This window comes from Heliangelus exortis, chromosome 17 (assembly GCF_036169615.1).
Source record: "Heliangelus exortis chromosome 17, bHelExo1.hap1, whole genome shotgun sequence".
In the NCBI taxonomy this organism is placed as follows: Eukaryota; Metazoa; Chordata; class Aves; order Apodiformes; family Trochilidae; genus Heliangelus; species Heliangelus exortis.
This window is the reverse complement of record NC_092438.1, coordinates 6035525-6057395: the sequence shown is the minus strand read 5'-3', so window position 1 is coordinate 6057395 and position 21871 is coordinate 6035525. Positions and strand designations below refer to the sequence as shown.

The following is a 21871-nucleotide window of genomic DNA, read 5'->3' as shown; positions in this document are numbered from 1 at the left end:
TATACAGATACAAGTTTAGAAGAGATTAAGTTCTTCATATTCTTCAGCTAAAATAACAAGAAGCAGTCTTGAAACTGTTAGAAAGGAGATAATACTGGTTCTATTATAAGACAAAACTGCAAATAATATCAGATAAATGCAGATAAAGCAGTTATCTCAGAAATCTAAATTACTAATAATTTAAGGATGTTATTCCTGACTGCTGACAATAGGCATAATAAGAATGAGTAAAGCAGCATCTTTACCACCCTGGGATTTTGGAAGACCTGTATGAATTTCAGAAAAATAAACCAGAAAAGGTACACCTTTAGCATGTTTATCATAGCACTTCGATGTGTTTCCATTCTTTAATTCACCATTTCAAGAAGATAGCCCAATATATTTTATTGATCATTATTAGTAGATAAAACATGCCCAACTTGCATAACTGCAACTAAAACATTAAGCAGATTAATTTAAACCAAGTAATAAGAAACAACATATGGCAAGTATACAATGCATAGTCAAAAAGCAGGACAGACATAATTTTTTAAAAGATTTTATTTGTTTTTAAATAGTTTGATAAAACCCATCAGTTGGTATTTGGAGTTCAACTGTAAACAGTTACAATACATTAATGCAGTGTATTGATTTTATACATTAACATATTTGCAGTGACAATCTGTAAGACATGTCAAATTCAGCACATTTATAAACTGAAATGCACTGTGCTATAAAAAATGATGCTATGACCAAAAATATTTAAAAGACTGATGTTTAACTCCCTCCTGTGGTGTAAGCGAGCAGCATCACAACAGCTTCTGGAAACTTTGCTCTATTTTATTCAAAAGTCTGTATTCGTATCATTAGGACAACAGGTTTCAAGTCTCCTAAGGAAACTCCTCCAGCAATAAATTCCTAAAATACAAAGTTGTAAACATCCTTCTCTGGAACAAACAAAAATGGCATGTGCCAGCCTTCTCCATCTCCCACACTGCAGTAATAAATTAGGGCAAAAGACCAAGGCCATAGAATAAAATTGTTCTGCATGGGTAATATCACAGTTCACACAAGTATTGTAAGTGTCAGCGTTTCACATTAGTCACCAGCAGGAAGCAGAATCCATTTTCAAGGAAATCCATGGAACACTCACAAACTTCAAGTGATGAATCAGGCACTAAGCACTGCATTTAGCTACTTTTAAAACAAAAGCTTGAATTACATCTAGGTGGTTTTGTATTTGATAAATTGGTAATTGACTACAATCAGAAAAATAAGGAACACTGATACTTTTACAAGTTTGTGTTTCTACTGTTTTGGTACCAGGTTTATATAGATCTGCCACAAAGATGGAAGAGATTTGCAGAACTGACTATAAATATGTGGAGATCAGTGAAATGGACTGGATCTTTTCAAGGGTTTTCTTTCTGGAAGTTCTTCAGGCCACCTTTTAAATTGTTTTAGCTTTTAAATCGATTTTGTTACTAACAATGACCTAACCACCTATTTGGTCTGAATCTTGTATTACCCATTCAAAAATACAAGGATAATTGAGATTTTGGAATGCAATACAGAATTAGTTTCAAAGTACACACCAGTGGGATTTACCACCCTTAGTGCAAGGCAGTAAAGGTTACCATCATTCTAGCACTTCCATATTGTTTTTTTTAAACACAGTAGATTGGTCTTACCTAGATTTCAGAAAAATACAGTCCTTGTATTTGAGAGCTGATCATAAATATCAGTATTTTCATAGGCAAAAAGTTGTTTATTTTAAATTTCTATCAATTGCAGCTCTTACTTAATGATTAATCAGCTTTGTAGGTATCTTTGTCAGATATTGAAAGGGGACTGATTCATCACAAATATTTTATAAAAATCCTAAAAAGGGTGTTGTCATCCCCATTACTACTGACTGCACCTCAGAAACAAGTACCAGAACACATTTTATTCTATGCACTCTGAGGAAAAAGGCTTCAGAATATTAAAGAGTACATTCATATGAATTTTTCACAAAGTTATAGTAGTGACTTAGAAACCTGAAGAATACTGAAGAGAGTAGTGTAATTGTTTCTTGAGTTTTATCCTGAATGTTTTTTATAAGCCCCAATTTCTGCAATTCTCAGCTGACAGAGGTCCTACAAATTTGAAATAGATTTTCATCAAAGCAGCTGTTTTGAAGGAAAAAAGCAGAAATATGTCATATTGACTACCTCTTGCTTTGTCAGATACTTGTCATACACTCTAGTGACAGACTACAGATGCTTATATCTCTGCATGGTTTCTGTCAATTTGTTATGCATAATTACAGGGGAGTGTTTCTGAAATGGAACAGAAAAGAAGGAAAACAGAGGTAAGACCAGGCCATAAAACCAGAAAAAACTGACAGTAAGAAGAATACATTCAGAAAGTACATACAGGCTTGCTTCTTCCAAAAATTAAGTGTATATACCTATAAGGATGGACAGGGGACAAGAAAAGGAGAAAGAAAACTTTGGCAAAGTTTTAAGAAAGTGCAGTCTTTACAGTCCTGAAAAAACAAAAAGCATGAGAAGAAAAACAAACAACAGATCACCAAACCCCAAATAAATAAAAAAGACAACAAACCACAAACTCCAACCCAACACTGAGAAAGCAAAGACTAAATGTCTACAGATAGAACTGTCTCACTGGGTGCATGATGATGCACACAGATGATTTCTAGGATTGCACTAGCTAGTATCACACCAAGAAGTACACCACCAACTCTACTGCATTTTCCATTGTAATGTCAGAAAGTAAATAAGCATTTGCATAAGCATTCCAACATCATACTGTGATAGAACACATTTTGATCTACATGCAGAGCTCTGTATATACACATTTTAATATATATTTTCTTTTTCCAAGCAGTACACCATATAGTAAATTTCCACTCATATGTACATTTGTGGGAGACTACTAGGCAATTCTCTAAATATTTAATATTTTTTTACTTATTTCATTTTCTAATAGCAGAAATATTACTCTTTCCTATGTAGTGCAGGAAGAATCCAGACACCAATCAGTGAAATTTTAGAAAGCTTGAGTTGTTTAATAGAACCCTGACATTTTGCTTAGAAATATCTTTCCAACACAAACAAAATAGCAAGATGAGAGAGTAACTGGAAATAAGGCAACTCCTGGTTCAATATAAAGGTCCTTTACCCCTACTAAAAAAGTTCACTCTTCTGTACTATAACAGTCATCCATCTCAGCTCTAACAGCACATTTCTCAAAACAGCACCTTCCACATCTAATTTACTGAAGCCACCAAACTCCATACAGACACCTCCCATCTTCTGAGATGAGTTAATATGAAAACATTTGTAGGGAAAGAACAGTGGCCTAAACTGTGTTTGATTTTTATATAGCTTCAAAGGACTGCCCTCCCTCAGGTTCTGTGTTCTCCCCCAGGCAGTAAAGGCCACTTGAGCATTGTTGACACCAGTCAAGTGGTTCTGTTAGTGCAAGAACAGCGCTTTCAGTTTATGGCCTCCCCAGGCTTAAAGTGCAGTATATTACATGAGATTTTAACATACCAAACTATCCTTTATTTGAATTTCAGAAGGAATGTTCAAGTTAGAAAGTCAACTTTTTAGGTTTTAAGCAACAAAATCCAAGGCAAAGTATATAAACTATCTTAAAATGGATTAAATCCACTCACTTAAGACACGTTCTTTATATCTTACGTTCAATATACATATAATACACAAAAATATCTATTATTTCACTTAGCTGTACTGTGTATGTATTTAAAGTGATTCTGTAATAAGTGACTGAAGGTCTGATTTTGCTTAAAACAGGACTGTATTAGTTGGACTGTGATACCTAACATGATTCAGCATTCCACAATCCCCTCCTGCATAGGGTTATTATGATCAATAAAGAGACCCTTGGCACCCACTTATCTCAACTATAAATTCTGGTTTACAAGTGATTTCTCTCATGTTTTATTCTCCCCTTCCTCCCCCCCTTTTTTTTTTTTTAAGGTTACTGTGGTTCTCTAAATACACAATTCCCAAATGATGTACAGCAGAGCAGAGAATCTTCCGTGCTGCTGTTCAGCTGAACAGATGAGGAGGTCTCAAGTAACAGCTACAGGTAAAACATGCAGATACATTCTGTATCTAGGAAGTTCATGTACTCAATTGTGGATGCAGACTTGTGTTTTTGTGCAACTTTTTCTTAAAAAAAGAAACAATAAAACCAAACTAAAACTCACCCTAGAGGAAAAGAGTTTGTCTTTGACTGCATGGCCAGTATAGTGGCCAAGACACAGTTGCACAATGTTTTCTTTAGCAGTCAAGCCAACTTGAACAGGCTTCAGCTCCTCCTCCCCACCTTCATTCCTCTACCCTCAGAGTTCTGCCAAATGTTGGTTTTCTTGGGAGGGGGGAGGGTGGGGGTGTGTGAGGGTCAACCTGTATGCAGACAACAGCTTTAACACTGTAACACAGACATTTGGAGCAGTGTCTTTGTTTCTGATGTTTGTGGTTTCAGATCCACATCACTTCAGCAACCTTGATTCACAAATGCTCATGTTACTAACATAAACACTGCAAGGGTGCTAAATTGCAGCACTGGAGATGGGAGTGAATAGTAGCAATGGTTTGACTAAAAGGAAACTCCTGCCATCAAAATAATTTTTTGTACTTTTGTGACAGGTAATCATGTAGTCAAAAGTCTAGAAGATAAAACAATAAAAGTATACACCAGGGAAAGAGTTACTTTCTAAATTAAGTGGGGTTTTTATATCTTCTAAATAGCCAGCCAGTGGGGATAATAAAAGCACTACGTGTCTTTTAAACATAAAAAGTAGTATATCTTACTTTCAGCACTCAAAGTTTAAAAATTCCAGCATTTTTTCCCTTAACTGGCATTTCATCTTCATAACCAAAGACTTACCTACAGAAGTGTGCTAACACCCAAATTAAAACATTAGAAACCACTGGCTTTCTAGGTAAATTCAGTTCAACGAAAATGCACTACCACTTATTCCCTTTCCAAAATTAATTAAACTAGCTAGCAAAAAGGATATTTGGTATGTGAATCACTGGCATGACTTTACTCTGCATTAAGTTCTCACTTTTAACTTAGAAAGGTGAGTGGAGAACATCTCCTAACTCATCAGATCAGTACCTCCCTCTTTAGATAAATCCACAGAACACACATGAAGTCCACCTACAACAACTCCCTGTTGAGAATTTTGGGCACAGAGTTCAAACTTTGGCCTACTACACAATGAACTTTTCCATCTAAGTGCCCACAGGAGCCTATTCCTGCAAATTCACAAGCAGGTCTATTGATTCCAACATACTTGCTTCATTCTTTGCCAAACCCTTTTGTAAGAAGTCTGTCCCAAAGCCAGTCAACAGGCCCAGAAATTATTACTGTGCTTTGCTGATAACAATTGCTTTTTCTAGGAAAGAAAACATTTTAGATTTTTTTTCCATAGTGTCTATTGTTGCACAATGAAGCTCATGAGATATTGTTTAAATTAGAGCAGCACCATCCTTGGAAAGGAACAATGCTGAGAATTATGCTGTACTGAAGACCACCCTCCCAACAGTTTTCCAGTCCAAAGTGTTTTGACATTAATTACTCTTGGATTCAGGGCAGGAATTCAATTCTAGAAGAAACAGTTTTGTTGGAAATGGTTGTGAATTCTAACCAGAACACTCAGCTGATACAACCCCTAGAGAAAAGAAAGGTCTGTGCTACACAGTCAAACTGGGTTCTGGTCTAGAGTTATGTCAGACCTGCAGTAGTCCCACAGAGTTTTGAGGTTAAGAAGTTCTTTCGACTCTGATGCAGATATTCTTTAAAAATTAAAAAAAAACAACTTCTTCCAATGGCCAGGTTTGCTAGCAATTAAACAAGTATAGTTTTTACTTTAGCTGTCTACTTCTCACTAAAATCTGTACTGCAACCTTGTCTCTGTTATTTAGTCAATTGTCTATTAATGTTAAAAATAGTTAATTATTAAAACCTTGGTACTCTTTTACCCTCACTACTGCATACCAGAAACCTGCTAGTGCAAAAGCTAGCGAAGAAATTGCTAGCTGTATGAAGTGAAAATTACTAGTCACATATTCTATATTTGAAAGCATTTTCTTGTATCCAGGTGGTTGCTCTGAAGATACAAGGTTTAAGTAACAAATAAAAAAACATGGTTTCTGGTTGCTTGGGAGTCCTACACAGTACTCATTCACTGCAGCTGGAACAGAACAGAGATCAGGAAGTCCACAAAGCTCCAGTTCTTTAAGACCTGCAGACTGCAATTCCTTTCCTTTGCTGATGCTCCTTTCTAATTCCAGAAACTGCAGGTTTTGATTATACCACAGATTTCCCAGCCAGAAGTGTGCAAAACAAACAGAGTTGTCTCCTGGACAGCGTAAGCTAAAGTTTCCAGCAAAACTACAAGCTTCCTTCATCCTGCACATAACTGAAGTACTATTAATGCAGTGAGAAACCCTATAAAGAATGTCTTTCCCAGAAGAAAAATGAAGATTAAATGAATTCTTCCAAGGAGCAGCTGCACATGAGTTTCCCTCTGCTGATTCACTCAAACTTAGAGGCATTCCCTTGCCAATATAAGGCAGATGTATAGTATTAAAGAGAGAACAGTTCCTGGTGTTAAAATGAAATAATTCTTTTCGTAAACTGCTACTATGATTTTGAGAATTGTTTAAGATGGAATGTATATTTGTTAGATGAGCTGCTGCCTTGTAATGACCTGAGCCACTGTCACATACTCGTTTCTGGTTTAAATCTTCTTTCTTCATAGTCCTAGAGAAGACAAGTGTAGCTTTGCTGTTTCTCAGCAGGTTTCATTTGAAGAAGGGTGCAGCTGACTCCAGTTGCAGCACACCATGCAAGCAGCACACCAAGTCACAGGTCAGTGGATCTCAATGTGGACCTAAAGAGAAACAATGCAGAAAGTGACTACCATCATGTCCCAGTGTCTTGGTGATCAGTGTTTGTGTGTGTGTGAATGTGTATATATATATATATATATATACACACATATATATATAAAATCCATTTTTAACATAAAAAAAAGGATAACCCAACTGCTGCTTGATCACATCAAAAGGGGAGGGCAGTGGGCAGTGTACCCAAATAGAGAATTCCTTCTGTAGCTGCAGTTTAAATCTGCTACAGACTCTCTTTTGGTAATCAGCATCAAAGCAAATCTGCAAATAAGCAGCTAGAGACATTCACTGCTAACAATATGACTTTCTTTAACTAATAGAAATGCAGAATATAACTGATTAGAGGCTTAACATTACAGACAAATATTAATCTCCCTGTAAACAGAAGTGCATGCTGAAAAGGGACACGCAACACTGGAAATCAGCTGTGCCCCATGCACAGCTTCCCAAGAAGAACTGGTCAGACTGGCTGCTCCAGCACGGTTTGAGGGTATTGGTTCCATTATAATCAAATGACAGGCTGGTGTTGTTACATGAGAACTGTTATGTACCAACACTGATAACAAGCAAAGGCGAGGCATTTTTATCCACTGATGTTACAAAGCTTTGTGTACAATTCTTGACCATGTGGTTCAATTTCAAGCTTCAGAACTGAAGACAGAATCCCCAAAATAAAAACAGGACACCACATTTTGACCTCTTCCCAGATCAGCTTGCCTTTTACTAGTCACAGACTGCAACCAGACGTCTTTCAGCCATTTGGCCACTAGCCACCTGTCAAAACATTCATTACAGCTGTGTTTATGGGGAGAAAGTAAGTGTCCGATCTTTGGCCAGAGCAGATGGTTGTTGTGATGGTCGACAGCCTGCTCCTGCTGACAGTTAAGTTAAAAGTAAAGTTTCGATTTCATCACAAAACCAATGAAACTTCAACCCTGCAAAAAGTGAAAGCTCTCAACGGTTTTAAGTCATAGCTGCTTCAGAGAGTTCCACATTTTGTAGAAATGGGCTCAAGACAGGAAAGACACAAATTTGAACTGCCATTTTTAAAAATTACCATTATTTAAAATTGCCTCTCTACTGCCCCTCTGCAATTGTTTTTAACTCTACAAAAAACAAAGGACAGAGGAAATTGTTTTATTAGCTCCTCACAGGGTGCCAGGAATACGCATGTTTTTATGGCTTATCTTTACGGTAACGATGGCTTAGTAACACGAATGAACTCGATCCGAGGAAGCGGCACGTTTGCTGCCAGCATCCAAAGCGAGGGGTGTAACGGGGTCCCCGCACCTGAGCACGGGCAGAACCTCCGGGGCCGATGGCATCCGTGCGGAACCCAAGCGACGCTTCCCTTGGTGACACCGGGGAGCGCGATGGCCTCCCCTCGCCCCAGGCCAGGACGGGGGACACGTCCAATGGCGCTTACCGTTACCCAGGGGAACCGACAGCGGCTGCCGAAAACCGGGAACGGGCGGTCCCGACACCCCCCGGGTCACGAACCCACCCACCCCGCCGCCTCCGCCCACCTGCAGCCGAACGTTGAGCATCATGGAGGCGACAATGTAGAGGTAGGGGAAGTTGATGCGGAGCTTCCAGGCCAGGTCGAAGAAGATGAGGAGAGTCCTGGTCAGCCCCTTGCAGAACACCCCGTAGGACCTGGCCGCGGCCGACTGGGAGAGCCTGGCAGCCAGGGCGGACAGAACCGCCGCCATATACCCCCGCCCGCGGCCCCGCCGCGCCACCCGGGCCCCGCAGCCGCCCCCTTCCTGCGCCGGGTAACGCCACCGGGGAGGAGCCCTCCGCCGGCGACGTGCGGGCGGGCGTGCTTACGTCACTGGGGCGCCGTGCGTGCGCCGGGCGGTGCCGTGGGGCGGGCGGGGCGTGGGGGCCTCTCCGCCCCTCGCCTCAGCTCAGGGCCTGCAGCCCCGCCCTGTCCCGCCCCGTCCCGCCTTGTCCCGCCCCGTCCCGCCCTGTCCCGCCCCGTCCCGCCCTCGGGTGTCCGAACCGCGCTGGCAGACCAGGGAGAGTCGCTGCCGTTCGTAAAATCCGTTTCCAGTCGAGCGAGTACCCCTGAGCTGGGGAGGAACCTGAGGGCTTGATCCAGCTGTGCGCTCCAGCCTTTTCAATCAAGAAATCATGGGCCTTCATTTTAATGATTTGTGGGCCTGGGTGAGTTTTTTCTGTGATTTTGTTTTGTTTGTGCAGTTAGGTGATAAGATCTGCCAGTCAGCTGCTTCCGTAAAGAAACACTACATACGTTTTCAAGCCAATAGTTACGCTGAATTTAAAATAGTGTTCAAGTCCAGGCTACACATAAGATTTCCAAACCATTTTGCAAAGATTTCCAAACCATTTCGCAGACATTTCCAAGGAAGCTCTTTGTGATAAATTTTTACCCTGACACTTGCTTTGCAGGTAGGGGAAATGCTCCAGAAGTTGATAGGTGACCAGTACCATTTATAAAGAACTGCTCTACAGTTTTCATTCAATCGGCTTTAAATAACTTTAAAAGGAAAAAGAAAAAAAAATCAGTATCTTGATCTAAGCTCCCAGTAAAAAAAACCTACTCTTTTGCTACAGAATTGTGCTGGTCCGCAGCAAGAGCAATTCCAGAACAAAAAGGGATGCTTTCTCAGGTTCATCTGCAGTCTCTTTGTCTGTAATCCATTAGTTATATGATAAAGCAGAAAACCTCTGGAAAATTCTGTTACAGGAAGGAAGGAAGGAAGGAAGGAAGGAAGGAAGGAAGGAAGGAAGGAAGGAAGGAAGGAAGGAAGGAAGGAAGGAAGGAAGGAAGGAAGGAAGGAAGGAAGGAAGGAAGGAAGGAAGGAAGGAAGGAAGGAAGGAAGGAAGGAAGGAAGGAAGGAAGGAAGGAAGGAAGGAAGGAAGGAAGGAAGGAAGGAAGGAAGGAAGGAAGGAAGGAAGGAAGGAAGGAAGGAAGGAAGGAAGGAAGGAAGGAAGGAAGGAAGGAAGGAAGGAAGGGCTAGGGTGAGAGGGAGGGAGGGAGGGAGGGAGGGAGGGACTGCTGTTCATTGGAATAAAAAGGGTTGTTCTTAAATGTGGGATATTTCCCTGAGGACTTTGGGAACTGGTTTTCTGGGGCTGAATCTGGCTCACTCACTCCCTCTACTCCCCCCGTATCAGCACCGGGTTGGAGACGAGGAGCTGAGGGTACCACAACTGCACATTTTCTTCATCCTCATCCCCTTTCACTGACTTACAACCATCTTTCTTACCAGTTATTCCAGCCCCTCCTTCCCACCCATTTAACAACCCACACCTGCCCTTTGACAGTTTTTCCTCATCTAGTTCCATGGAAGACCTTCCAACTTTTTAAAACACTACATTTGAGCAGAAACAAAGAACTTTCATTTTTATTTAACACAATCAAAACTTCTGAACTTCAGATGGGATTTTAACAGATAAATATTGCCCTCTCCCTCCCACCCTTCTCCCACAACCTGTCCTTTCTTCCTTCTCCCCTCCCTCCCTCTCACCCTTTTTCCTCCCTCCGTCACCCTTTTTCCACCCTCCCTGTCATGCTTTTTCCTCCCTCCCTGTCAATCTTTTTCCTCCCTCCTTTGCTATATCCCTTCTTCCCTCCCTCCCTCCCTCCCTCTCTCCCTATATCCCTCTTTGCCTCCCTCCCTCCTTCCCTTCCTCCCTTCCTCCCTCCCTCCCTCCCTCCCTCTCTCCCTATATCCCTCTTTGCCTCCCTCCCTCCCTCCCTTCCTCCCTCCCTCCCTCCCTTTCTCCCTACATCCCTCTTTCCCAACCTCCCTCCCTCTTTTTCTCCCATCCCCCTATTCCCATCCCTTTCTCCCTCCCCATGCCCAGATCTTCTCAGCCCTGCCTGGGGGCAAGGGCAGGAGCAGGGGCAAACATCTGCTGCCCCCCATCCCTAGCTCAGGACAAGTAATGGGACCCTGGTTCTTGAGCCCAACCAAATTTTTGAGTAGATTGTTTTCCTTTTTTTTTTTTGATTTTTTTTTTTTTTTTTTTTTTTTTTTTTGGTGTTTGTGAGGTTTTTTTGTTTGGTTTGGGGTTTTTTTTGTTTTGTTTTGTTTGGATTTTTTTGTTTGTTTGTTTGTTTGTTTTTGTTTTTTTTTAAATTTATGTAATTAAAGTGATTTGGGTTTCAGGTTTGGACATTTCATTGGTGCCCAACACCACGTGCTCCTGTTGATGAGCTGGATGCAGTCAATGGAGACCCTGCAAAGAGAAGGGACAACTCCCGTTTGCACTGAGCATGCTTTGGGATCCTCCTCAGGACTGGGAGGTGCAGCAGTGTCCCCAGAGTGCCACCAGGCTCCCGCTGATGCTCAGAACCCTCACACACTGCCCCAGCCAGACCCTCCTGCTCACCACCCCTCTCCTCCGTACCTACTGGTGCCCATCAAACACGAGCTGTGACTCCTCCGGGATCTTCCAGAGCCTCACGCTGCCATCCCGTCCCCCGATGTCACACAGCACTCCCGGCTCAGGCTGTCCATCCCTGTCATGACATCCTGGTGCCCCAGTCTGGAGGGTCAGGTGGCAAAGAGCTGCAGTTGGCACAGCCCTCAGCCACAGGGCCTCCTGAGGGTGAGGGAGGGTCAGTGGAACCCCCAGTTCTTACAGGGTCTCCACGTGTGCATTTTCTGCTGCCTTCCAGACCTTGACGCAGTGGTCAAGGGAGGCACTGTAGAGCTGGTGCGTGCTCTTCTGGAAGGACAGGCCCTGCAGACAGACAGACGGACACGGGGGCAGTGGTGAGGGGCACCAGGGAGGACAGCGCTGCCTGGCCCCGCAGCCATCACAGCTGATGCCTCCACTCACCCAAACAGCACCGCGGTGCCCAGGGAAGATGTGCAGGTGCGTGCACGTGGCTGCAGCCCGGATCATCATCAGCTTGATTCTGGCAGAATGTGGGGGATACCTGAGACCTGTCCCCCGGGAACCCAGGGCCCACCCCAGCCTCCACTTTGTCCCCACATGCTGTGAGGGGCCCCAGCGACCCCTTCCTGACTCCCGTGGAGGCAGGGGCTGCTTTAACCCAGCAATGTACCCCCGGCAGGAGATACATTCCCCCCTCACCTCTCCGCCCCATGCGCCAACCCCCTCTATGGTCCCAGGCACTTGACATCTGACGAGATGGCCACGCAGAGGACGTGGGATGCCTGCCCTATGTGCAGCTGTTCTTCAGTGCCCTTCTTCTCCCCGGGCACCACGCACAGCCTCTTCCTTCTCTCCACCTTCCCTGCGGAAAAAACATCACCGACAGACCCCCAACTCTCCGGAAAGGGACAGGAGCCTCCCACAGAGCCCCAAACCTGCACGGCCACCTCCCCGAAGGGGCTGGGGACCAAGCCACCTCGAAGGCACTCACGGTCCTGCTGCTGCTGCTGCTGCTGCTGCTGCTGCTGCTACGGGCTCCTCGCAGGGTTTAGCACGGGGGTAGAGGGGAACACTTACATTGGGTGAGGGAGCCACCCTTAGAGGTGGAAAAGGCGAACCTGTCTTCTGGAGACATCCCCAGGCAGGTGACAGACAGCTGATGTCCCCGCAGCAGGCGGATGCTGCCCGGGTCCGGAGGCTGCAGCGGCAGAGAGAGAGCAGGATGCGAGCGGGGTCACCCCAGGTGCTGCTCGCCCAGGCGCAGCTTCTTCTCTCGCGGTGTCTCCTCCTCCGCCACCTCCAGCCGTCGCCGCCCCAACCACGAGCTGCAGGAACACTCCTCAGCACCGCTACCGGTACCGGTACCGGCACCCCCACTGGCCCGGCCTCCGTCCCGCCCCGCTCCGCTTCCGCCCTCACCTCCCCGGCTCGCAGCCGTTGGACACTTCCTCGGGGACCGGCCGGCCGCTGCTCGCCGCCTCCCCTCAGCGCCCGGGACCCGCGGGACGCACCGGGCGGATCTACGGGACGGGCTCGGCGACCCCCGCCGGACCGACTCCCCTCGGGCAGCCCCTCCTCGGGACTCTCCCTTTCTGGGCTGCGGCCGTCCGGGACCCTCGCCCCGACCCTCGCCCCTTCTTATCGGGACGCGCGGTCACTCAGGTAGTGCCACCCTCCCTCCGCGGCCCCAGGTCCCCGGGGCGGCTTCCCGGGAGGGCGGGCGGGCAGCGGGAAGCCGAGGGGACGCCCCGGGACCAGCGGCCTGGGCGGGCCGAGGGAGCCGCACCTGCTTGGCTTTCTCCGTCACTCTGCTCACATGTCCGCTCTGCTCTGAGGAAATGCCGGCGTCCACAGTGGTTGCTGTTCGTGCCCGTGCTGCCATACGTGCCCAGAGCTGCCCTTCCTTCTGGCGACGAGGAGGGGATGAGGCTGCTGGAGCTTTGGAGCTTCTGAGATGGGCAGGTGGGAGGCAGAAAAGGTCTTGCCCTCTCCTGCACCTTCGTCTTGACCTTCAGCTCCCGCTAGGCCTCTCTCCTGCTGCTATTCCGGGGATGCTGCCTCCTCTGGGGCTGGGCTGTCTTCTCTCGGGCTTGGAGAAGACACCTCAGGCTGCAGAGCATCCTAGGGCTGCTGCCGCTGCTGCCGCTGCCGCTCCTCCTGCCGCTCCTGCTCCTGCAGCTCCGGCTCCTGCCACTCCTGCGTCTCTGCTTCAGCAGATACCTCGCTGGGACTGGAGTGCCAGCACCTCCTCCATGCCCTCTGCAGCGAGAACCTCAGCCTTTGCAGCTTAGGCCTCGACTTGGTCCAGACGGCTTCGAGGATGTGCAGTGTCTGAGACGCCAGGGAGGAGACCAGGAGTTCGGGGTCGTTCTTTGCGCCCTGAAGAACTGTGGGGAAAAAAGCAGCAGAGGTGAGGTGACAGCCCTGTGTCCCTTCCAGGCACCTCGTGATTCCCGGGCCCAGGAGGGACCCAGGGGGGTGGGTGGCTCGGCTGGAGGCTGCTGAGCAGAAACGGCCCCTCCCAGGGACACCCTCTCGCCACAGCAGTACTGGGAGCAGAGCCCCCCTTGCCTGGGCTGGGAGGGAGCTCCGTGCCAGGGTCCTTTCTCCTCCCAGCTTCCCACACTCACCCCTTCTGATGTGCTCCCTCTTCTGCTGCTCCTCCACGTGTCGCCCGATGAGCCCTGGGGGGACACAGCGTGTCAGGGACCCTGCTGCCCACTGGGGACCCCGCCACCAAGCCCGACACCTCAGGGAGGGCTGACCCCCGGGGGCAGCATGGCAGAGGGGCTGGGTGAGCATCCTGCCAGCCCCACAGCTGGGGGATAGGCTGAAGGGGTGCCCCACAAGTGCTGTGCTGGGACACGGGGATACCAGGAGAGGGAAGGACCCGGGTCTGGTGGCTCACCAATGAACCTGACAGCCTCACACCGCAGGAGCTCCTGCGGGCTCTGCAGGTAGTGCTGGCTCTGCAGCAGGTAGTCCTGGGTCCTGTTCTTCCTGGCCAGCTGCAGAGAGGGGATGTGTGCAGGTTTGGTGCAGAGCTGCCCCCCAGTCAGGCCATCCTCCATCCAGGGCCACCCTTCTTCCCCCCATGAGGGCATTCCCAGATGCCCACCACCTGGCATCAGGGTTTGGAGGGAGCAGAGGGCTCCCTTGGTATGCTGGGGTGCCATCTGGGTGGCAGGGTCCCCTCTGGGACCTGGGGATGAGGACAGCCTGGAGCAGAGGCTGCAGTGGCTGCATGAGGCAATGGGTCCAGGGCAGGGGGGGGATCCTGAGGGTGTCGGGGCTGTGCTTACCAGGCACTCCAGGATCATCTGCCCCTGCCCAGTCTTGGCCAGCTGCTTCAGCTTCTCCCACTGCAGGAACTGGCCAGCTCTGCAGAGGGCTTCCTGGGAGGCCTGGGGAGCAGCAGAGATGTCACCACCACTGCCGGGGAGGCACAGGACCCTGTGTCTTCCATCTTGACAGGGCTCAGAGTCTATCCTGGCCCATGCAGAGAGGACATAGAAGCTGGGGACTGCCACCAGGTTCAGCACCCTGGGAGAGATAAGGGTGGCCATCCTCTATGTTTGGGAGTTGTTCAGTGACTTCAATGTTTTGGCTTTGGTGGTCCCAGGCTGCTGCAGAGCCATGAGCAGGGTGGGAAGGAACCCACCTCTCCATCCATCTGGGCAGCAGGAGGAGAAAGGCAGCAGTGGGCAGGGAAGGGGACTCGGCAGGCAGGAACACAGGTTTGAAGGGGCTGGTGTCAGCATTGCCCCGCCTAAAGGACCACTGGGGTTGGGAATCTCACCATGACCACACTCTTGTTCTGGTCGTGCAGGTGGAAGACCAATGGCAGCAGGCTGTCCCACACCTTCTTCCTCATGGTCTTATTCTCTTTGGTACCTGCCAGCAGGCTCATCCCATTTTGGAAGAGGCAGATGGAGAACTCCTGCACCTTGTGTGACTCCTGGGGGAGAAGGGCAAGAGGACCTCATCCCCAAGGCCCTGGTGAACAAGGGGCTGATGTGGAGAGGAAGGTCCGCAGGGCAGCCACAGCCACCCCTGCTCCAAAAGGGAGTGATCTGGGGCATGAAAAGGGAGTCCCTGGGGCAAGAGTCTCTCCCCCAGCCTCACATTGTCAAAGAAGGTCCAGAGCTTGTCAGCCAGGTGCAGGGTGGTGACGATGGATGTCTTCCTGTCCAGCATCGGGAGCATGGCTGCCAGCACAGGCAGGGCCGCCTTGCTGGCATCACTGTCAGCACCCTGCAGCTGCTCCATGATGTGTGGCAGCAGCACAAGGGTTCTTCTGGCCTGTGTGAGACACACCAAGGGTGACACTTCACCTTTTTGTGAAGCAGTGAGCGATGGCAGGGGTGGAAACCTTCTCCACAAAGACTGTCCTGAGGGGGTTCCGAGGGCAAGGCCCCAGCAGAGAGGGTGCAGGAGGAGGACAGACAGCACTGGCAGCTCCTCAGCTGTCCCTCAGCTGCCCCCGCCTCCAGCTGACCCCCTGCTCAGGCTGGGGGGCCACCACTGCCTGGGAAGCTGCCCGAGCTGACAGCAGCCCCTACTGCGGCGTTTGCCCCCTGGCTGTCCCCTGCTCACCGAGTCGGGCCTTTCAGCAAGCTTGAGGATGCCCTCGAGCAGCAGGCTGGGCATTCCCGGACACTGGCTCTGCAGATGTGTGAGGAGGACATCCATGATGTTCTCCACCTCTTCAAAGAGGTGGGGGTAGCCCAGCATCTGAAATACAGGCAGCAGGAGCTGGCTCCAGCCACCAGCTCAGGGCAAGGCTGCCAGGCTGAGACCAAGCCCGTCTGGAGGCAGCAGGGACTGTGGAGAGCCCCCGTGTCCCACCCCAGACAGGCTGCTCGCCTCCTCCTCCACGGCAACAAGCGGAGCCCACCGGCCCAGCTTCCCCCACAGCACTGGGCACAGGAAAGCTGAGGGGCAGAGGGAACAGTGCCATCAGGCTTACCTCGACGTAGAAGACCATGGCTACCATCCCCCAGGTGGGGTCCTCCACAGAGAGGTGCTCTGACAAACAGCAGAAGATGGTGCTGCACACAGATGTGGATGTTTTGGTCATCTCCCTGGCAGGGGGGAAGGAGGCACCATCAGGCCTGAGCCGGGTGGGCACATCTCTTTGGGCTTTGCCTCAGCCTAGACATCACCAGTCTGCAGCACTTTTCCCAAGCAACAGGGCTCCCTCTGCCGTCAGCCCCAAGGGAGTGAGGGGTTCCCAGTCCCTACGGAGTGGGGAGAAGTGGCTCTCTCTCACCTGGCGATGATTCGCACCCCCATGAGGTGGGTCTGAGCACTGAGCAGGATGTCCCAGCCCCCCTGCTCCTCGATGTCCAGCACCAGCCCCTCATAGCCCATTCTGTAGAGCAGCAGTCTCATGGATCGTACTGCAGACCTGCACAAGGAGAAGTGCTCAGCTCCCACCAGGACCCCTGGCTCGGCTCCGGATGGCCAGCAGGGATTCGAGGACAGGGATGAAGCACCTGATGGGAGTGAGCTGATCCTGCTGGTGCTCCCTCCAGAAGGTGTTCACCTCCTGCAGTGTCAGCTCTGCGGTGAATGTTGTTTGGAAGAGCAGAGCCAGAAAAAGCTGGGGGAAAATTCCCTTCACCTCCTGCAAAGCAGCTTCCTGCAGGAGGATCTCGCTTATGGTCCTTGTTGCCTGCAGAAGACACCCAGACATTGAGATAGGTGTTCCCTGTGCCCCTGTCAAAAAGCTTGCTCCAAGCTTGGTGTGGGTTGGGAAGGGGAGCGGGAGCCTGGAACAGGAAACAGCAGCCCCAGAGGTCAGCAGGGTCTCCTCTCAGAGCCAGTGACTCACAGCCAGGGAGAGGATGCGTGGGCCCTCCCTGATGGAGGTGGAGGTCTTGCGCAGTGACTGGCTCATCATCCTACTGAGCAGTTCCTCCAGGACCTTCTCTGCAGTCTGGGCCTTGGCCAGCATCACCCTCCACATGATCACGGCGACACTGTGGGGAGCCGGGGCTCTGTCAGCGGGGACATCCAAGAGGATGGCCAGGCTGAAGTCCCTCAGGAGGACCTTTTCATGGGAGAGAAGCCCCCGTGGGAGAGTGGTGGGCCCCGCACCTGGTGCACGTCGGGGAGCACTGCAGCAGGCTGGCCACCACCTTGCTGAGGTATTTATCTGTCAGTTTCAGAAGGGCCCCTTCCAGGCTTCCAGCGGTTGAGAGCCAGTTTTCATAGATGGCCCACACAATCGTCTGCACCTGGAGACACAGGTGGGAGTGGGAATGTCAGCAGAGAGCACGCAAGCATTTCCTCAGCTCCCACGGGGAGCTGCTTCCATTCTCATTGCAGTACGCTGCTTTGAGATGACCCCAGTGCTGGCCAAGCATGGAGCCAGGGGAGGAGAGGTCCTCCAGTGGGCTGGAGCATCAACTCTGCCACCCACGGGCTACTCACGTGCTGTGTCTGGAATACTGGTTCGCTCACAAGGGTGTCTACCACGTAGATAGACAGCTGGCTGCTGTACTGCCCTGGCTTTTTCATGTTTTTTATGGCCATGAGGGTGATGTCTACTAGATGGGAGGGCTGGAGGTATTTCACAAACATCTGTGGGACGAAGAAGAGGGGAGATTTGTCACCTCAAGCATTTAATCTGTGAAATGAGAGTGGGACACAGAGCCAGGCTCTGCTGGGGAGGAGACAGACAGGGGGTCAGGGTCCCATGGGGAAGCAAAGCTGGCTGGGAGCCTTTGCCTGGGCCCTGCTCTGGAGCAGTGCGACTCCCCATCATCCCCACGCATCCATCGGGTGTCCCCTCGCCCACGCTGACCGGCGTGACAAGGAGCCAAAGGCATTTCTTACCGAGAACATTTCACAGGCCTCTTTGACTTGCAGAGGCTTCCAAGACTGCAAGGCTTCCCCACAAGGCTGGAGCTGCAGCAGCCCTGTGTCAGGCAGCCGGGAAGACCTTCCTGGGGAGGAAGAAAACCGGGGCGCTGAGAGGGAGAGCACCGGGCAGAAAAGTTGCCAGCAAAGAAACCGGGCAGCCCAAGAGGTCCGGGGAGCAGATCCCCAGGGAGGGCGCCAGGGCTCTGGCGGCGGGGGGGATGTGGCCTTTCAGACTGCAGACCTGCAGCACAGGTTTTCTGTGGCCAAGGAGAGCGGTCCCTGGCTGCCCATGTCTGGGGGGAGCAGCCTGACACGGCTGCTCTTACCTCTCTGCTGCAGGATGAAGGTGTGCAGGTGGTAGAGAGCTTCTGCAGCATTGCGGCTGGTCACCGTGTTGTGGCAGGTGCTGCAGAAGGTGAGGTGCCCCACTAGCTCCCCCAGCATGTCAAAGCGGTGTGCAGGGGAGCACTCGTGCCTGAAGATTACAGCTCTGGCAAAGCAGGAGCAGAGCTGGGGGGAAGAGGCAGAGCGAGCACAGGGTGAGCCCGGCTGCTCCCAGAGCAGCAGCCTCAAGGCAGGGCAGGGCGGGGCTGCTGGAGACGGTTCCTGCCTGTGCCCAGGGCAGGCTGGGAGAGAGCAGGGACAAGGCAGGACAAAGCCCCCTGCTCCTAGCGCCCTGGTGCCTGGGTGCCCGGCTTCCCTGGGAGGTGCTGGGGCTCAGGGGCACTGGGGCTGCCCAGGCCGGGAGCTGGATACCTGCAGCAGGGGGGAGGTGGTGATGAAGGCAGCCAGCTGGGCAATCCGTGCCATTGCCCTCTCCTGCACCTCTTCTGGATGGGAAGTGGTGAAGGGCAGCAGGAGCTGGAGGGAGAAAAGCTGCTGATGTGCCTGGAATGGGGCACGTGTCCTTCTTGCTGCAGCCAGGCAGGTCACTGCATCCCACTGCTGCTGCTGCCTCCACTGCCTGCCACTCACTGCCCCTCAGAACATCCCCCCAGGCCTTTCCCAAGGGGTGTCCACCTCCCTGGGGACCTGTGGTGGGGGCTCTGGGTGGTGGTGAAGGCAGAGGGGGAAAGCCCCAGGGCTGGGCTCCCCTTGCCAGACAGGCAGAGTCCATCTGGGAGGGGGTCACGCAGCAGGCAAGGCTGCTGTGGTGGGGGGCACTGGAGCAGGAGGAGGTTCTCTGGCAGCAGTCAGGAGGCAGGGGGCTGGCAGGGAAGGAGGGATGTTCTCTGTCCCCCTCCTTGCACCAGGAGCAAGGAGGAACACAGAGCAAGGTCAAGTCAGAGCTCACTCCCTGTGGACACCCTGTGCTGAGGACAGACCTGCAAGATGTTCTGCAGAACCAGGGTGGCGAAATCACCAGCGCTGTGTACCAGCTCCTGCAGCATGTTGTCCATTGTGGCCAGGGTCTGCAAGAGGATCAGAGGCTTGGGGACAGCCCTTTAAGCATGGGGATGGGGGGGGCAACTGTGACTCTGCCCAGGAAGGGAGCTCAGGCCTGAGGAGCTCCCTGTGGTTCATCCCTGTCATGATTTAAGGCTAGGACAGCACTTAAAGGAACAACAGGTGCTCTCTATTGAGCCTTCTCCTCTCCCAGAAAGGGAAAAGCAAGAGGTTGTCCTCAAAGCTGGACAAGCCCATGGCATACCTTGGAGTAGAGGAAGGCCTCAGGGCCCTGGGTGTTCACCAGTGCAGGCACACAGAAAACGCTGGAGAAGCAGGCCTGCAGGAGGCTGCTCACCTTCCCCTGCAGAAGCAGCCCCGCTCTGCTGCAGGGACAGAGAGATGCTCTTTGGAGCTGGCAAGGAGGAGGCAGACCCCAGGCTTGGAGATCTGGGCTGATCCCTATGCTGTGGGGGACATCTCAATGGCCATGACATTGATAATCATGTCTGGAGGGAAGACCCACTGGGAACCCCTGCCTTGCTGTCTGCCTCCCTCTTGGATCAAGGAATCGGGGATGCACCAGGGGGGCACCAGGGAGGCCAAAGTGGGGGCTGGGTACCTCATGGAGGTGATGGCCAGCATGGCCTGCTGCTTCACTTGGGTGTCCAGGACAATGGGCTTCTCCTCCAGCATCTCCTGAGGAGCAGAGCAGGGTGGGATAGGTCAGGATGGGGCAGTCTCTTTGCTCAGCAGGAGATGGTGGGGCTGGCAGAGCCTGGGTGCCTTCACCCTGGCACTCCCTTTCCAGTCAGCACCCAGATGTCCCAGGCTCTGTGGTGGGAAGGGCTGTGCCCATCCCAGAGCCACAGGCTGGCTGAGGGGCACCACCCACAAGTGGTGTTGGGTCCAAGTCCCAGCTCCAGTCAGGCCTCCCAGGTGTCTTTGGAGCATCTTCAAGGACAGAGACCTGGAATGGTGTCCTTGGGCATCCCCCTGCCCAGCCAAGCCCTCTCCTGCCCTGAAGGCTGTGCTGCTGCCTCTGACCCCCCTCAGCCTGGCTGGCCGTCCCCTCACCTTGATGATCTCCACCAACTCCTCCTGGTGGTACTGGAGCAAGACCCGCACAGCAGCATGTGGGCTGCTGGTGCTGCAGACGGTGCAGACGGAGGCCAGAAACTCCAGCTTCTGGGCCTTTTGCTGCCAGCAGGAGAGGGGACAGATGTACAAAGAGTGTCAAGCAGGGTGGGGGGCAGCCCGGCGCAGCTCCCAGCCCCTTTGAGCATGGGATGGGGGCAGAAGGAGTGGCCAAGAGAGCCAGGCACCCATCAGGCACCTGTCAGGAGTGCCCATGGGTACCTGTGGTCTGCCCCCGAGGAAGGCTCGGATGGTGTGCAGGGTCTCTCCCTCTCCAGACACAGCCGAGGGGGAGCAGCAGCGAGCAGGCTGGGCTGGGGGACAGGTAGGGGGCAGAACCTGAGCCCCCTGTCCAGCTCCCAGCGGTGTCAGCAGCCGCGGCTCAAGGCTAAGGCAGCGCTGAGCCCTGAGACCACGGCCTACGGCTGAGGGCGTGATGCAGGAGGGAGGGGGCCCCGGGACACCGGAGCGAGGGATGCACCGGCAGCAGGGGGAAGGGAAGGGGGTCCCTGCCCGGGGATGCTGTGACGGGGTTGGGTTCCTGGCCGCTGCGTCCTGGGGTGGGCAGCCCCTGTCCCTGGCAGCCACACACTCACCCGCCCGCAGTGGTTGGACCTCGCACGTCTCATAGGGCCTTGGCCCGGAGCTGCGAGACGGGGAAGTTCTGCTCTCCTCCCAAGCCCGCCTGGGCTGGCTGGGGGGTCTCCTGCACTCCATGATGCGGGGGGGGGGGGGGGAGGGGGGAGAAAGAAGGGAGGAAGGGAGTGAAGGAGGGAGGGAGAGGGGAGGGAGAAAGGAAGGGAGTGAAGGAGGGAGGGGGGGGGGGGAGGAAGGCAAGGAGGGAAAAGGGATGGATGAGGGATGAAGAGCCGGCAAAGGGGTGGAAGGGGTGAGGCACACTCCGGCTCTTCTCTCCGACGCTGGAATCCCGGGACAAGCCGCGGGATCCCCTGGATCGCAAGTTCACTCTCAGTAGGACAGCGAAACACCTTCCGTGCGCTGAGCAGCGACCAACGGACTGCGAGTGAGTCCCCGGGGTCGGTTACCAGAACGCGCAGCCGGGCTGTAACGGACCGCGGGCGGAACCACGGGGAGGGGGTGTGGGTGTGTCCCCCGCCGCGGCCCCGCTGGGTCAGTCCGGGCCTCACGGGGGGAGCGGGGACCCG

At 51.8% G+C, this 21871-nt stretch overlaps 2 protein-coding genes across 2 annotated transcripts; both read right to left on the bottom strand.

Moving 5' to 3' along the window:
• Positions 1 to 6670: 6670 nt before the first annotated feature.
• Positions 6671 to 8751, bottom strand: SMIM10L3 (small integral membrane protein 10 like 3). The gene is made up of 2 exons (XM_071760434.1): positions 8462 to 8751; positions 6671 to 6919 (listed from the first exon to the last, which is right to left on the bottom strand). Exons 1-2 carry the CDS (start codon positions 8645 to 8647, stop codon positions 6899 to 6901), a joined length of 207 nt encoding a protein of 68 aa, XP_071616535.1. The 5' UTR covers positions 8648 to 8751; the 3' UTR covers positions 6671 to 6898.
• Positions 8752 to 13433: 4682 nt separating this feature from the next.
• Positions 13434 to 21853, bottom strand: LOC139804241 (maestro heat-like repeat-containing protein family member 7). Its single transcript, XM_071761252.1, has 22 exons — positions 21302 to 21853; positions 20928 to 21019; positions 20646 to 20768; positions 20191 to 20267; positions 19834 to 19954; positions 19508 to 19594; positions 18939 to 19043; positions 18509 to 18692; positions 18156 to 18265; positions 17751 to 17900; positions 17415 to 17554; positions 17149 to 17296; positions 16811 to 16989; positions 16585 to 16722; positions 16282 to 16396; positions 15909 to 16046; positions 15438 to 15614; positions 15112 to 15270; positions 14615 to 14716; positions 14221 to 14320; positions 13943 to 13996; positions 13434 to 13699 (listed from the first exon to the last, which is right to left on the bottom strand). Exons 1-22 carry the CDS (start codon positions 21420 to 21422, stop codon positions 13434 to 13436), a joined length of 2886 nt encoding a protein of 961 aa, XP_071617353.1. The 5' UTR covers positions 21423 to 21853.
• Between the last annotated feature and the right edge of the window lie 18 nt (positions 21854 to 21871).